Source organism: Magallana gigas, chromosome 7 (genome assembly GCF_963853765.1).
Source record: "Magallana gigas chromosome 7, xbMagGiga1.1, whole genome shotgun sequence".
Lineage (NCBI taxonomy): Eukaryota > Metazoa > Mollusca > Bivalvia > Ostreida > Ostreidae > Magallana > Magallana gigas.
Window position 1 is genome coordinate 27,250,784 of NC_088859.1, and position 18,761 is coordinate 27,269,544.

Here is an 18,761-nt window from a genome sequence, read left to right on the forward strand (position 1 = left end):
ATCGAGATGCGTGTTAAGTGATATATGACGCTAATTATCTTAAAATCGTGTGCAAAATATTTAGAAATGGAGGTTTTAAACTGAAAGAGATTTTTTAACGTCTTCCTGTTTCATTATATTTCTTTTGTACTTCCGTCGTTTCCCTAATTAAAATCACAACAATTAATACAATAACAATGAATAGAATTATAGCTTTAAAACCAAATGATCTTACTTCGATCTTGAAAGTAGGTTTCAAGCTTTAAACGTTTATGACGGAATGATTCTGATGTCATCGATAAACTATGTCTATATTTATATATGTCAATATAACATGTTTTTCTTATTTTAATTGCATAACAGCTGAATAATGTGAAGCTTATATATCATAGTATATATATCTCTTTATTTCCTGGGATTGAAATGACCAAGCAGCTCAAAACAAAATTTCATTCAAACACATGTAATCTAAGACTAGGCTTTCTTTTGATAGCAGTTATCAGTTGTTCTTATTCGGCCCCTATTTAAGAACAAATTTGGCTGAATGATAAAATTCTTAAACAAAAAATACTGTTTGAAATATGATTATCACAGATCTCCTTCTCAGAGCAGAAGGATTTCGTGTTATAGGATATCGTGAGCTCACTTTTTTTCCAATGCGACAATCTATTTTCCAAACGTCATTTTCTTCCGCCAATTTAAATGATTAGTGATGCTATCTGTTGTCTGAAATCATTATTTCTAAGGTAAAAGTTCTGTACGGTGGACCATTATTTCACCATCTCAGTGGATGCCGGGTACTTTTTGTGTTCCTTTTTCTGTTATTATTTTGTTTTTGTTTTTTAATTCTTTTTACAATTTTGTGACCTTGCCCACTGTTGGATTTTTCTTTCATTTTCACCCACGGATTTTTAGTAGCATGGTTAACCATGAACACCTTCCATTTTTTTTTTTCACAAGTTTCTAGAAAGGACACGTAAAGGAAAAATCCAAGAGCCATATGAAAGTATACATGTAAAACTTCTTTGAGAAAAGAATGTTTCAAAATTCTGCAGTGTATGAAGGGGTTACCAGCAGACTTTGAAAAAGTTTCTGTCATTTAGCCACACTGCCGTATTCTATAGTTTTGAGAGAAGCAACACATATTTAGGAATACAGTTGCTATGTTTAATAAGGTCGTCAGCTTCATCCTGGCTATAAGACGACGATTTTATTGTGTTTTTTAAATTGTTCTTTGAACTCTCCGTGTATTTTAATCAGAAGTCAAATCAACTTTAAGAAAAATCCCCTGTCTCTAGAGAGTCAGTTTTTAGCATGTGGACGAATTAAACAATACCTTTTAAAAACAAAATACTTAGTATCCAGAATATCGCACACATTTTAAAGGGATATGGTCACGAATTTAGACATTTTAAACTAAGCTTCGGTTATGTTGTTGCTTACATAAAGAAAGTTTCAGATTTAGACCTAAAATGGATGTGACAAACACTAGGAACTGTTTAATCATTTATGTTCAAAACGAATTAGCAGACAAAAAAAATCAGCTTGATAATACCTTCTACCAGTATACTGAACCAATACAAAATCATGGCACGTAATTCGTTTACATAACAAAGAATAGTGAGATCGGTATCTTGCTCTAATTTAGAAAAACATCCCTGAAACATTACAAACAATGACAATAGAAAATCAAAATTTGACCAAATTATGACCATGTCCCTTTAAGAAAAATCATATTACTGTAAATATAATTACTATAAATAGTTGTCGTGGATTTTAAGTATTTACCATCTCACTTACTCTTTAAGAGAAAAACTTTTACTATCTCACTTATTCTTTAAAAAAAATACATTACATGTTATTACTTTAACATAAAATAATATATTTTCAACCAAACGCGTCATGTGGGCATTGGCTTTCTTCCTGATAGCAACGGGTGAAATATTAAATAAAAACATACGCACAAACACGTTTAGTTTATAGGAATGTTTGAAGTAACTTCCCGGTACAACTCTTTATGTATCTACCACTTTTCCTTGTAATAGCCTCAAATGATATTTTATATAATATTTTAACAGCTTCGTCTGAGGATCAAACAACAACAGGTGCAGGCCTCAATGTGGATACAACAACCAAACAACAGTCAACTGAATCATCAACTACAATACAATTTTCTCCAAACATTGATAAGACAACACAACAATCTACAGAATCTTCATCAGCATCGTCCTCCGAGGATCACAGATCCACAGAGTCTCCATCCACATTGTCTTCTGGAGATCAATCTACAAGCACGATAAAAACTTCTCCAAATGTTGATACAACAACAACACAACAATCTACAGAGTCTCCATCCACATCGGCTTCTGGAGATCAATCTACCACCAAAATACAGACATCTCAAAGTGTTGATATGACAACCACACAACAATCAACAGAGTCTCCATTCACATTGACTTCTGAGGATCAATCTACAAGCACGATAAAAACTTCCAAAAACGTTGATCTGACAACAACACAACAAACCACAGAATCTCCATCCACGTTGACTTCTGGGGAGCAGTCTACAAGTACGGTACAGACATCTCAAAATGTTGATCTGACAACAACACAACAATATACAGAGTCTCCATCCACATTGACTTCTGAGGATCAATCTATCCACACAATACCGACATCTCAAAGCGTTGATATGACAACAACACAACATTCAACAGAGTCTCCCTCCAAATTGACTTCCGAGGATCAATTTACAAGCACAATAAAAGCTTCTCCAAATGTTGATACAACAACAACACAACAATCTACAGAGTCTCAATCCACATTAACTTCTGAGGATCAATCTACCACCACAAAACAGACATCTCAAAGTGTTGATATGACAACAACACAACATTCAACAGAGTCTCCATTCACATTGACTTCTGAGGATCAATTTACAAGCACAATAAAAGCTTCTCCAAATGTTGATACAACAACAACACAACAACCCACAGAATCTCCATCCACGTTGACTTCTGGGGAGCAGTCTACAAGTACGGTACAGACATCTCAAAATGTTGATCTGACAACAACACAACAATCCAGAGAGTCTCCATCCACATTAACTTCTGAGGATCAATCTACCACCAAAATAAAGACATCTCAAAGTGTTGATATGACAACAACACAACAATCAACAGAGTCTCCATCCACATTAACTTCTGAGGATCAATTTACAAGCACAATAAAAGCTTCTCCAAATGTTGATACAACAACACAACAATCTACAGAGTCTCAATCCACATTAACTTCTGAGGATCAATCTACCACCACAAAACAGACATCTCAAAATGTTGATATGACAACAACACAACATTCAATAGAATCTCCATCCACATTGACTTCTGAGTATCAATCTACCACAACAATACCGACATCTCAAAATGTTGATCTGACAACAACACAGCAATCCACAGAATCTCCATCCACATTGACTTCTGAGGATCAATCTACCAGCACAATAAAAGCTTCTCCAAATGTTGATACAACAACACAACAATCTACAGAATCTCCATCCACATTAACTTCTGAGGATCAGTCTACCACAACAAAAGACACATCTCAAAATGTTGATATGACAACAACACAACATTCAACAGAATCTCCATCCACAACGACTTCTGAAGATCAATCAACCACCACAATACAGACATCTCAAAATGTTGATATGACAACAACACAACAATCAACAGAGTCTCAATCCACATTGACTTCTGGGGACCAATCTACAAGCACAATAAAAACTTCACAAAATGTTGATACAACAACAACACAACAATCTACAGAATCTCCATCCACATCGGTTTCTGAGGATCAATCTACCACCACAATACAGACATCTCTAAATGTTGATATGACAACAAGACAACAATCCACAGAGCCTCCATCCACATTGCTTTCTGATGATCAATCTACAAGCACGATAAAAACTTCTCCAAATGTTGATACAACAACAACACAACAATCAACAGAATCTCAATCCACAACTTCTTCTGGGGATCAGTATACAAGTACGACAAAAAGTTCTCAAAATGTTGACATGACAACAACACAACAACCAACAGAATTTTCATCAACATCATCCCATGTGACTCAATCTACAAGTACAATACAAACTTCTCCAAATGTTGATACAACAACAAAACAACAATCAACATTCTCTTCTGGATCTTCTGGGGATCAATCTACCAGCACAACACCCACCTCATCAAATATTGATACGACATCATTACCAATAGAATCAACATCAAATTTGTCGTCGGAGAATCAGTTTACAAGTACGATACTAACTTCATCAACTATCGATACGACATCACACCAATCGTCTGAAGTCCATTCTACTAGCACAGCAAGAACGTCTGCGAGTATTGAGACAATAACAACTGAACAACCCTCAGAACTGTCGTCTGCTGGTCAATCTATAACAACAATACAAACTTCTACAAGGAATGATGCAACGACGCTACTACAATCCACAGAATCTCTATCTTCATTGTCGTCTGAGGTTCAATCTACGTCCCCAGTACAAACCTCTTCAACGATTGATACAACAACATCACAACAAAAACTAACAGAAGAAACAACACAACAACCGACTGAAAATATATCAACAATGTCCACGGAAAATCAATATACAACATCTGATATCAACATAACAGAAGCACACCATCCCACAGAATCTTCATCAACGTTGCCGTCTGAAGTTCCTTCAACAACCACGAGAGAAATGTCTTCAACAACAACACAAAATCAAACAGAACCTTTGACAACATTGTTGTCTGAAAATCAATCGACAACAAGGATACAAACTTCTTCAAATATAGATACGACAACACAACAACCAACCAAATCTCCATCTACATTGTTGTCTGAAGTTCAATCTACAACCATGACACAAACTTTTCCAGATATCGACTTGACTACAACACAACAGTCAACAGGAACTTTATCAACATTGCCTGATAATCAATTTACAACCTCGACACAAACTTCTGCTGAGATTGATACAACGACAGTGAAACAAACCACAGAACTTCCAACAACATTCCCTTCTTCACCTATCGAAACAACAAATACACAACAAACAACAGATTCAACTCCAGCAATATCTTCTATAATAACAACAACAGAATTTCCAGCAACTCAGCAGTCGGTAGAAATCTCAACTCCCCAAACAACAAACACATCAAAAGCTTCTACAACTGTGCAAACAACATCGTCATTCACAAAAGACAATACTTTGATTACTTCTCAGTCGTCCCTTAATATTGATTCAACAACAACCGAAGCATCCACAACATATTTACCATCAACAGTGACCAACGAAAGCCCCAGAAACTCTGTTCAGATATCTCAAGATACAACTACAATACCAATTACATCATCTGAAGACCAAGCCGCAACTACAACACAAACCACTACACATATCGATTCGACTTCTACAGAGCAGCAAGCGGAACCTACATCTACATCCCTGAAAGAGTCAACCAGTTTTATTCCGTCATCATCAACTAAAGATATAGGCGGGTCATCAACAGTATTGCCTATACCACAATCAACATCAACGATTGAAACTGAATCAACTACAAAAGAAAGTTTAATTCATACCTCAACAGAAATGTTATTATCTTCATCAACTCTTGCTACATTAGGCAATACTGCTGACACGATAAAAACAACGCAAACGACAATGTCAGAAGAAGTTTCATCAACAGACTCACTTACACACAAAACTGCAGAAACCACACCGCCCACAGAAAATTCTACAACTCTTATTTCACAGTCACAAAATTCAACACCATCTTCAGAATCATCATCAACAGTAACTTCAAATACGATGGGTTTACAGACAACAACATTATCAAATGAATCCCCATCAATGACACCCACTAGTAAAACAACTGATTTACTAACAACTTCAGCAGAATATAGCTCATCAACGACTCTTATAGATTCTTCCACAGAAATACCATCAACCATGATCATGACAGAATCATCATCACAAAATAAAATGCCATCAACTACAGTTTCAACGACACAAATGAGCTCAACCGAAACAGCTGCAACATCAGGTGAGTTATTACAAACAACATCTAAAATAGTTTTAACAACATTATTAGAAACATCATCCATCGTTTCATCTTCGAAAACACCATCAACCTTAACCTCTTCAGAATCAATCTCAGACTCAACGTTTGAACAATCGAAAACAACCAAAACAATTACTACAACAACACACAAAGAAGACTCATCATCAGAAAATATTCAATCAACAATTTCAAATATGTCGCCCTCGACTTTAATAGAGGAGATGTCAACGGAATCACCAGAAATTACGTCTACATATAACTTAGGCTTGTCAACGTCAACAGAGTCAACATCAGCAAAATCTAATACAATGACAGCCTCAAAAGAATCCCCTTCAGTAACAACACTATCAGAACAATCCTCCCTTGCCTCACTTGAAATGCAACCAATAACAACATCTACTTTGGCAGAATCCTCAACTACTAAAATTGCCGACGAATCTTCTACAGATTTAGAGAAACCATTAGAAACAACATCGTTAACAGGGATGCAACCAACTGTGACTTCAACAAAATTGCCAGAACTTATTTCATCAGAATCGAATGCCGAAAAAACTTCGCCGTTTTCTTTAATAACCACAGAGCCAACATCAACAACAACGGTAACAGATTCAACTACTGCGACGATTTCAGGGGATCCATCCACACCAACAAACGTAACCACAGAAACAGTCTCAACTGAAACAACTACAAAAACACCATCATCACCCTCAACAGCTATGTCAGGAACATCATCCACAGGGCTTTTTACACCAGAAACGGTTAAAATCACTACATCGGAAGAGTACACAACCACCAGAGAATTTGGTCTTACAAGTGGATCAGCAGAACATATTACTACATCAGAAAAATCTACGACCACATATTTAGAGCAATCAACTGCAACGCCCTTGACCACTGAATCAACAACTACAAAATCACTAATGACAACAACAGATGCAACGATAACTGAAACAACAACTATTCTTCAGTCTGAAACGTCTACTTCAACAGAACAGCCCACGGCAATGAATACAGAAACGATTACCTTATCTACGAATTCACCCACACCTACTTCTATTCCTGAGGTCGATCCAACACATACAACTGCATCTAAACCAGAAGCATCGACAGATGATTTCAAATCTTCAACGTTGATTGAAACATTAATTACGGTGACAGAATCCCCACAAAGCGACCCCTCAACGTTAAATACAGAAGAAATGACTTCACAGTCCCCAACAGATAATCCTTCAACTCTGAGCACCACAACGATTGAAATACTACAAACCACCCGGAAAAATGAAATGGAAGAAACCACAGTAAAATTTGTGAATGATACTGAATTATCAGAATCAAACACAACAGTTTTGGATGGATCAACAACCGATATGGTGACAAAAGAACCGGAAACCTTTGTTTTACATACAGAACAAACAACAATATCAACGGCAGAATTATCATCTACAACAGCGGGGTTTTCAACAGATACAACTTTTAAAGAAAATTTAACAACTAAATTTTTGAATACCTTATCGGCAACAGAACTGTCGACACCAACAGCACATTCACCATCTGCTACAACGACTCCAGTTTCAATTGAAAATACATCATCATCGTCAACTATATCGGTATCATCGACACAGTCGACGATCGATATGTCAACTTTAAATCATGAAATAACAGCAGAAACATCGACGATGTCAACAAAGTTACTTGAAAATACAGAGGAAACGAGTACCATTTTGTCAGAATATACATCAGCTGGAACGACAGCGGAAAATAAAACTCTATCAAATACAACTGTGGCAGGGACATCGATAGGAATCTCTATGGAAGAAACAAGCCCATCCACATCGACAACATATAAGATGTCAACACTAAGTGATACTAGTTCATCTGCAGAAGATGTCACCACATTACATTCACATTCAACGGCTCCATCTATGAATGCTTCACTAGATATTACATCTATATCAACAGTTACAGAATCCTCTTCTACCTTAACACCGATAAAAACCTCAATAGATATAACAACTGTAGTTTCTACAACCGAAGATACAGCTTTAACTACATCGACGACTTCTATTTCAGGTAAGATGGAAACTTCTTGAAGTTACGTAAATGATAGCCTTAAAGCTATATGTTTGACCAATTTAATTTAACATTCATAATAACAATAAAAAGCACGATGTACGCATTTCACAACAAATCAATACATATGAAAGATAAGTAAACCATGATATTTTAGTATGTTTGTTTTTGTTACTTATGAAAATCTAATCAGCAAAATAGAAATTGAACACAACTTTTTAAATTGCGTACAAATTGAGAACTTCATCGACAGAAACAACTCTTTTGTTGGAGACAAAACACACATTTCAAGAAACTATTATATATCCAGGTTTCTAGTATCATTGCATACAGTTTCAGTATTTTTTTACGACGTCTTCCGATCTAAAAGTTAACACTGAAACATATCACGCACCTACAAAAGACATTAGCCAATAATGAGTAAAACCTACAGCCAATGAAATAAATAATATATTAAAATCCAGTGTTACCGAAAAAAAACTTCCGATGAGACTGCATAATTAATAAGGGATTTTTAAAAAGCTCTGGTAAGTCTTTTTCACAACCCAAAGTAAGTTTGAATTGGACATGTTTGCAGATTCTGTAGTATCTTTAAAAAGTGAATTACAACTTCGATTTATTTTTCAAAATTTCTCCAATTGCTTATCATCATTTATTGTTTCAAGTATCTATGTCTTAATCAATGGACACTTATTATATATTGATATTTTTAATGTTACCTGAATATAGCAAAGTAGCGTAAAAATTATTTTTATTTTTAGAGAGCACAACAGAATCTACAGACATTCCTCAAGTAGAAATTACAAATCCAATGATAAGCTCCTCATTAAAAGAAGAAAGCACACTCAACGATCTAATATCTACAACAGAAACAACAAAAAGTGCTATCAACAATGTCACTGGAACATCAAAACAAAATGAATTTGTTTCCTCTTCAGTAAATAATGCAGAAATGTCAACTTCTGACATTTTAGCTACAACAAATGAAATAAGTCCTAGTACAGGAGAAACAGTATCGTTATCGACATCAACAAGCGAAAACATGCCATACTCAACCTCTGTGGGAGGAGAATCGCAATCCACAAATACCCCGTCAAAAAGTTTAGACAACTCCACGTTAACTAAAACAGCTGTTTCTACGTCAACTGCTACTACAATTGGAACATCAACGCAAAATACTTTTTCAAATTCAACAGATAACACATCATCATCATCATTTTTATTACAATCAACAACTGAATCAACGATGACCACAAGTGATAGCATTGATTCACATTCAACCGAAATTCCATCTAATTCAGCATCAACGACATCAACAGTGACATCGGAGACGACAGCAGATATATTGAAACCTTTTGAAGAAACAACAATGTTAAATACACCATCAACTTATTCATCAGTTACTAAATTTCATTTCACAACATCAACACAAGGACCAACAATTACAGAGGCATTATCAACAAGTTCAACGCCAACAGACCATTTTTATTCACAAGAAAGTACAACAGTATCAGAAACTATTTCAACTGATAATACAATCTTAAATATTGAGTCAACAGGGGATAAAATGACAATTAGGGACGCATCTTCAACTTATACGCCTGTGTCAACTATAAACGCAGTGAATACGGTTACCAGCCTTCCTACATCACCGCATCAACAAATGGCAACATCAAATATGAATGATGCTCTAGAAAACCAAACTGTAACAGACGTAACGTCTACTTTTCAATCACTACAAACGAGAGACACGAGAACAAACACAGTTACCACAATTCAAGAAAGTACAACAAATGAATATACGCCAACATCAGGAAAAAGTTCACTTAACACGGATATACCAAGAACTTTTTCAGAAACTGATACGACAAGAGAAGAAACTACGACGGCCTTAGAAGATTCTTCGATGCACTCAATATTTACCACATCTAATATAGAGACGACAAATAGTATGTCAACAAAAATAAATCCAGAAATCCGAAGCACGACGGACACAGAAACTACATCAACGATTCCGTCAACATCGACAATGTATACTCAAACAACTGCCGAAAGTACAAACGTTATAGAGAGTTCATCAACACTTCCATCAACTTCAGACATAAATGTTAAGACGTCTCCGTTATCAGTTACAACAATGGAAACACAACAGACCACAATAAACTTAAGAGAAACATCAACGGAGGTTCTTAGTACGTCAGAGACCAATCCGACCTTAGAAAGCACCGACGACGCCGAGAAGACCCCGACATTAACTTCAAGCGTTACAACTAGCACGTATCCTTTATCTGATGTACACACCTTAGCTACGCAGACAATGGTACAACGCACGACAGACGAAAAAGATAGTTCATCCACATTAACAACAATGACAGCATCGGCCCCAAGGACATCAGGAGAAAGCATGACTGTCACAGAGGAAGTATCAACAATTTCAACAGGAACACTAAATGATGAAACAAGAAGAACAACTTCAGAAACAATATCGAATACGGAAAGCTTATCAACTGTTTCTACGGACACAACTGAAAGTACACTGGTCGCAGAAAAGACTATGGCATTTTCAACGATTTCAACTTCAAAAATAGAAGCAACAGAAGAAAGTACAACGTTGCCTGAAAGTACTTCAGTGTCTTCATCAGTGGCAACCCCAGATAGAATAACAACGACAATTTCATCTAAATCCACACTGGAATCTCAGTCTCAATTACCAACTTCAGCTGAGAGCACGACCATGAGTTTGAATCTAACTACTGATTTTTTGGATCCTGCATCACAAAAAAATCAAAGTCGATATGAAAATGATACAACAACACTTATTATAAGTTCAAGTCTATTGTCTACATCTGTTGCTAATGCAGAAGAAACCACCAATGGCAGTCAGATTTTAACCACAGAAACTTCTTATACAAATAGTTATGAAACAACTAGTATAAGAGGTACATGATCGATATTTGGGTGATTTAGCTGCAATGTTGTTTCAAAAATGACGTATCGTACAGTCATGTTTATTTATATTCATCATAGTTTTCATGACACGTTTGTGAATTATCGTTCCATAATAATGAAAAAAAAACTTTTTTCTAACTTTGAAACATAATTTTTCATAACGAAATAAAAAAAAATCACTTAATTGATATATGATAATTTTTAAAAATTAATAATTCAATCTTTTTTAGAACCTACGACGTCAAACACTGCCATTTCAAGTCAGAGAACAACGAATATTGTTCCCCCATCATCAACGCAAGATATCATTGCTACGTCAGATGTTACGTCACAGACCACTAACACTTCTACAACAGCATTACTATCAACAATCAAATCTACCAGTACCACCCCCTCTACTACAACCAGTACATTACCTACCACGACGATCGGCAGTATTCTGTCAACCATGGTTGGTAACATTTTGACAACCACGAGTAACGCTGGAAAGTTAACAACTTTAGGAGTGTTGTCGACCACAACAACAACAGCACCTGCCGTAATTCCGGATGAGGAAGTATCAGGTGTAATCAAGATTGAAGAAGAGTTTGACCAATCTTTACTTGATCCAACCTCCGATGCGTTTAAAAAGAAAGTTGCTGAGATATTACAACTGGTAGGTTTTTAGAAGCAATAAGTTAAGATCATTTTTTAATACAAAAATCGGAAAAAGATTTTTTCAAACATACATAAAATGTATCACTTTTAAATTAAATGTTTTTCAGCTGGAGAAATTATTTTCAATTGCTGGAATGTCTGATCAGATTGGAAACATCAAAATAGAAGGATTTGTGTAAGTATCTGTAGACATACAAAATTAGCAATCACAATAAGGTAATCTTTGATACCACGTGAAAGTAAAGAAGAAGCTGTGTTTCTACGAAATTATTTAAAACTCTTGCCCAACTGGATGGTTTGCCTTCTCAACGCAGCTTTGTTCGGAGATTGGTTCGTTGAACAAGACCAAATATGATAAAATAACCAAAAAATAAAATCTATTTTTGAAATAACTGGACATACGGTGTATTCTAATAGTCGAGCTTTATTCTTAGTCAATAGTACACACATTTGTTTATATGTGTGTAAATTGATTGTAACATTATATTCAAAAACTCGTTTGTTTTTTTTTTGTAAACTTAACATTTTTTTATTTTGTTTAAAAAAACAAACGGTTTAGAGCCGTTCATTTACCGCTTGAGTCAATTTTTTCTTTCGTAATATATGTTAAAATAATACATCAATTAATATTAAAAGATGTCATTATTATCTATTTTTAGAGAAGGCAGTTTAATTGTTATGTTCAAGGTAGCAATTATGGGAGAATATAATGTCACAAAGTTGAAAGTGGAACTTAACACAGCTTATTATCAACATCGGGCAGAATTGCAGTACAACTTAAAGGAAGAATTCACACAATTCGCAGGTAAATGTACGAAAACAAAGCGCAAAAACACCGAGAAAAAATTACTGCAGATAGGATTTTTGAGTTGGATAATGAAATGGATACTGAAGACTTTGACTCAATACTCAGAAACAAAAAAATATTTTGTTTTGGTTATAACATATTTATTTGTGGTACTTGAATAAAAAGTTTAGTAAATGATGTAAAAAAATTTACATGTGAACTTTTTTCTTGCAGAGAATGGGACGATAATAGGACCGGGTAAGTTTAAAAGATAATACAAATAATTTGTATTTTGATAATAATATATGCAATATGCATTCATACTTTTGAATTATTGATATATATTTATTTTGTAAAATGAATGAACATCATTTAACACATTATCGCCAGGCAAGAGTTTCTGGTACACCCCGCTCCGAAGTTATTGGGAAACGTAGATGACCAAAAACCCTTGGCTAGCATCAAAGAGATAAGCCTTGCAAAATAGCACACTAGTTAACTTTTCTGTTTTTCCTTTTCTTTCTGACAGTTATCAACAACTGTATAGGTATCTCTTGCCCACAAAACACTTTTTGTAAGAGCCGTGAAGACCATTATGAATGCCTCTGTAAGGACGGCTACGTTCTCGACAATAGCGAATGCCAAGGTAAATGACATTGCTTTCGGACTCGGAAGACCTCAATTCCAAACATTGCTCAATAAATCAGTGATGTAAAATGCAACTGAAATTAAAGCCTTTAATCTAAATGAGTAATACAAAGTTTTTAGATTTTAGAGTGCTTTTATTTTAAAAGGATAAAAAGATAGGATATTAGTCATTTTGACTTTCAAACATCGAAATAAAATTTAATTTGCTTTTGAAAAAGCTAAATACATGTTCTGGAAAAAAGTCAATTATAACGCATTAGACTAATGCAAAGATTTCAGCGTCTTAATTAATTGTATAACACACACACAAAATATATATAAAACAATTATATTGTTTTGTTGATAACAGATGTCAACGAATGCCTAGGATATCCTTGTTCAAATCATTTCATCTGTGAAAACACTATTGGGAGTTACAATTGTTTTTGCGAAGAAGGATTTACCCTTGTAGGAGACAGTTGTCAAGGTAATATGTTGATAAGGTTATGAATTGCTTATTTCGCAGACTGTGGATAGAATTGCATTTGTTAAACATATTTCTAAATATTTAACAATGTTAAAATTTGTTTAAATATGCAATAACAACCTAAATTTTTCTCAGCTATTATGACCCCGACCGACCTCATAAATCTTCAATAAACATTCCATTTGAGATATTTATTAATCTAAGATATCGGTATGTTTTAGATATTGATGAATGCAAAGTCCATGACATTTGTCCTCCACATTCAACCTGCATTAATTTTGAAGGAAGTTATATTTGTGCTTGCAATGATGGTTTCGCCAAGAATGATACCATATGTTCAGGTAAAGATACAGTCTTACAAACGATACATAATACAGTAGATGAAATATGTCAAAATTAAGTAAACATTAGAAGACGGTCAGTTATATAATATGTAACTTTAAAGTTGACAGAAAGAGTGTTGTTGAACTAGAAGAATTCCTAAAATAGCATATCAAAGATAACAAAGTAACAAGTGTTTGTGAATTAAATGGTTTTAAGTTTTCTCGCATTAATTATACCCACTTTCATAATAAATGGTTTAAGTTTCCCCCCCATTTGATGATTTTTATATGCAGTTGGTTAATGTACCTACCTTTATCCATTTGTCTGAGGTTGGGTTTTGTCATGAAATAAAGAAAATTGATCATTTCAAGTAATTTTTATTCAGAATTTAACAAATGTTTGTGTTCGTTCATTTGATGTTTGTTCCTTTCTTTTTCTTGATTCTTACGTCTTGAAACCTATATACACCCAATTTTGGAAAAGTAAAAAGAAAAAAAGCCCACATCTTTAATAAGAATCCATAAAACCACACCTGTTTTACCTTTTCTTTTCTTTTTTTAGATGTGAATGAATGTGAAAATAACGTTTGTCCAGAACACTCGGACTGCCGAAACATGGAAGGAAGTTATACATGCGACTGTCAGCGAGGTTTTCAAAGCAGTGGTGGAGTATGCATTGGTAAATGATCAATTATTGTTTTACTAAGCTTGAAAAGTGTAAGACTGTGAAATCGATTGAATTTTTAAAAAAGCTATCCATGTAAAAAAAAACAGGCAAAGCATTATTTCGTAGCATAAGGGTTATTCTTAATTTTCATGAAATCTCAGCCTTAACTATTAGACCCATGTTTTTTTATCTGACCCAAATGAAGTAAAGCAAATCGATTCAAAGAGGGTTAAAAAGAAAACTGTGAATAACAACGGATGGCAGATAACAGTTTCAGTAGCTAACGAGTTCGAATAATGAAATCGGTTTTAACATTATAGAGTGGAAGGAAAGCATTTTTATATTTTAAGATGTATTGGTAATCAAATATTGGCCGATTGTTATTTGTTAAAAAACAAAATATATGAAATTTTCTAGATTATTGCATGCAAATGATGACAAAATTTGAATACAAGTATTGTCCAAATTTCCAATAAACACTTCTTAAAAAATTTAACGTCTTCAACAAGACGCACATTGAAAATTGTATCAACAGTTAAGACAAAAAGTATCTGATTTTATCTTTTTTTAATCCTAAATCATGTTTAGAATGACAAATGCAGTAAAAAATATTATTGGCTATATAGAAAATGATTTAATTGCAAAACAGTAACTTTGACGTAGAAACTATGAATTATTCGTATATTATTTTTAATGTATATATTTTTTAGATGTAAACGAATGTTTATCCAGTGTGTGCCCTGAAAATTCTCATTGTGAAAACACTCTTGGAAGTTACATCTGTTCTTGTCAGCCTGGTTTTATCAAAAATGCAACGCAGTGTCAGGGTAAGACAAAAGTGTGAAAAAGTGAGCGAACTTCAAAAGAAAAGATTTTTTATGAGCTATATTCATATCTTGGTCAATCTATGCAATATCCGTAAATATTGATTCTCGTTTATTAAGGTATTTAATCACCATAAATGGTTACCTTAAATTGGCTACTATCAGTTACAGCTGATTATAAGAACCGTTAATTTTGTGAAATCTAATAGGAGTTTTCCCATTGATAAGTATATAGGAAAGTGGAGATTTTGCAGCAACCCGATAATGCGATGAATGTTTAGATTTCTGTCTAGGTCAAACGGCCTCACAATATGAACTGCAATTAAATTGACTATAAAAAACATTAACGACATCCGAAAAGAATTACGACAATCAACAAAACATTCGCCCACCATTGTTTGCTTAAAAGCAATTGCTCTTCAAAGATCGTGCTCTTTTTTATTGTCATAATAACAATTTGTGTAGTTTTCATAAAGAGTTAATGAATGTTTTAAAACATGGCAAGGTTAATTTGTTTTGTTAAAAGGTGTAGTATTTTAATGTTTTAAATAACATTTTCTCTTTCTCTCTTTTCCAATAAAAAAGAATCATTTCTCTATTATTTGACATTAATAAAAAGAACTTCTTGTTTCTAATAGTTGAACAAAGTTTAAAACCGGTCGCATGGAATTTAAATTATTTTATTATATATCAAATTTCCTATTTTTTTCTTTTTGTCTCAATTTCACAGATATCGATGAATGTTCGTCCATGTCCAATCCTTGTATGGAAAACAGCGTCTGTAGTAATACCAAAGGCAGCTATGTTTGTACTTGCAAACCTGGATATCTTGATATTGGCCATTCTTGTAAAGGTGACACTTTTCAACCTATAAATATGCTTCAACTAGTTTTTTGATCAAGTATTTTTAAATAAAGGCATTGCCATGTGACCTACTAGTATACAATAAAATGTGTTCGTTTGTACTTCAAAAACAAACAAGTGAACGAAAATGCGCAATAGCTTGTTTTCATGATAAAGGTATGTTGTGCGTGATTCATTTTCGCTTTTGTTTTATCATATTTAACATTTTATTAATGTTGTACAAGTAATCAAATAATTTAAAAAGAAATTTTCTTCGTTATAACAGACATCAATGAGTGCAATCTTGGAATATGTCCACCATATTCGATATGTAATAACACAGAAGGAAGTTATATATGTTTTTGTATAGATGGATACCAGATGGATAATAAAACGTGCATTGGTGAGTTGACAGATATTTTGTCCTCTTGAATTTTTGAATCTCATGTACAGTATTTCCATGAAAATTCAGACCAATCAAAAGTAAGCCCCTTTTAGTGCAAATACAAGAATAATTAGCATTAAAGCACTGATCTGCTTTCGATTAGATTTATTTATTGTTGGTCATGCAGATTTCAATTTCTATAAATGTCTGAAAAATTAAACAATTTACAAAATTGTTCGATTATGTTACATATTTGTACATGAAATATTATCTTAACCAAAACTAAGTCAATAGATTGTGAATATCGAGATAGAGACATTAAAAAGACACATAATTACAGTATGTAGAAAAATATTTTATACCACAGACATAACTCTTTGTATGAATACGTTTATTATGTAGATGTAAATGAATGCGACAGTAACGTCTGTCCGGCTCATTCTGTATGTGGCAACACCGCTGGAAGTTACACGTGTGCATGTGATCCAGGATACAAAATGTCGAACGGAGTTTGTCAAGGTAAAATAAAATTTAAAAAAAACCCAAAATCTTGTAATTATGAAAAAAATCGTAGCAAAATAAAAAAGATTGTTATTCATGGTTTTTACTATCACTTGTAGAAGTAATACTTGTGTTTAGTGTTCATATAAATTAAACATTAAATCTCTCTTGAATTGATGATCCAACATTTTCAAACATTGTAGCTTTCGTGAACAAAATGGATCATTTTAAGCATAAACATGTTAGAGTAATCAGTTCATTTTTGTCTAAAAAGAGTTTATTGTCCCTGGAGACTGCAACTATTTCAGGAGACAAAGCTGAGGGAAATAATCGCTTCCGAAGGGGCAATAAACTTGCTATCGGCCGAATACTGTTGAATCATTTTTATTCGTGGGGGTCAATGTTCGTGGGTAGAAAAATTTGTCCTGGTTCATGGGGACGTAATTTTGTAGGTATTGTAATCGGGATAGTTTTAATAAATATTAAACAAGTTATTAATTGTGCATAGGTTCGTGAGGATGTAAATTTGTGGGCAAGGGTAACCTAAGAGATAGACGAGCATTAGTCCGTCACGAACAATGATGATAGTCACGAAAAAGGTATTTTATTATACCGAAGAAAACTAGTTGTCGGTATTGCAGATTTTTTATAATGGTAAACAAAGTAGGGTTATCGGACTTCGAATTTTACGTTGCTACGCGAATTACACCAGAGGTGTTTCGAGTTTAAAAACGAGGGAAATCGAATGCCGCCCGTGAATAGTTTTGATGACTATTCACCATGGGCAGATAAATTGGAAACTGTTTCACGGTTAGATAGATAGTGTGGTTTTTTTTGTTGTAATTCTACAAAAGAAAATATTCTATTATGGAGGTATATTTAAATTCTTTAACTTCAGAGACGGGGTATACATGTATGTTTCATCAAGTGCTGTGTATGTTCATTTTATTTTTTAACTTAGATATTGACGAATGTACCAGTGGTCTCAATGTATGTCCAACGGTGTCGACTTGTATCAACACTGATGGTTCATATTACTGTAAATGCAATGAAGGATACTTCCAGTCTAACTCTTATTCATGTTCAGGTAACTCTTTAGTTTCTCTCTGGGAAAAATAATTCTCTTTTTTCTGTACGAGTCTATACATCATACATTCATTATTGCAACAGTTCAATATTTATTTTTTGTCATTTATATTTTCTATTCAAAAAGTGCGCGTATAATCCCTCGTATGTCTTCGTATGACGAATATAAGATAACTTCATATCGCAAACGTTTAGAAAACCAGCTATCTGATTTGGACTTTGTTTGTTTTTAAGAGAGCAGTGTTTATGGCATCGACCTGCGTATACAGAAAATAAATGGAAGTGACACAACATATTCTGTTGAATTAAATGATTCCAGCACATCGGAATTCCAAACGTTAGCATATAACCTCAAACAAATAGTATGTGTGTTTTCTTTATTTATCCCAAATTTCTGATCTTGTTTATTATATATGTCATTGTTACTGACTTTTTCAAATTTTCC

General features: G+C 33.9%; 3 protein-coding genes across 3 annotated transcripts; all 3 read left to right on the top strand.

Moving 5' to 3' along the window:
• Positions 1 to 1,881: 1,881 nt before the first annotated feature.
• LOC136269929 (mucin-2-like) lies at positions 1,882 to 18,714 on the top strand. The gene is made up of 16 exons (XM_066065828.1): positions 1,882 to 1,915; positions 2,058 to 6,092; positions 11,360 to 11,784; positions 11,894 to 11,961; positions 12,446 to 12,591; positions 12,808 to 12,831; positions 13,103 to 13,219; positions 13,571 to 13,687; positions 13,909 to 14,028; positions 14,573 to 14,689; positions 15,388 to 15,504; positions 16,232 to 16,354; positions 16,631 to 16,747; positions 17,132 to 17,248; positions 18,192 to 18,317; positions 18,551 to 18,714. Exons 1-16 carry the CDS (start codon positions 1,882 to 1,884, stop codon positions 18,712 to 18,714), a joined length of 5,967 nt encoding a protein of 1,988 aa, XP_065921900.1.
• LOC136270317 (mucin-22-like) lies at positions 6,101 to 8,200 on the top strand (the record flags this gene model as incomplete). The annotated part of the gene is made up of 1 exon (XM_066067672.1): positions 6,101 to 8,200. A coding segment is annotated over one exon (2,100 nt), but the record flags the coding sequence as incomplete, so codon positions are not given.
• On the top strand, positions 9,563 to 11,127 carry LOC136270318 (uncharacterized). The gene has a single exon (XM_066067673.1). It carries the CDS (start codon positions 9,748 to 9,750, stop codon positions 11,125 to 11,127), a length of 1,380 nt encoding a protein of 459 aa, XP_065923745.1. The 5' UTR covers positions 9,563 to 9,747.
• Positions 18,715 to 18,761: the final 47 nt, after the last annotated feature.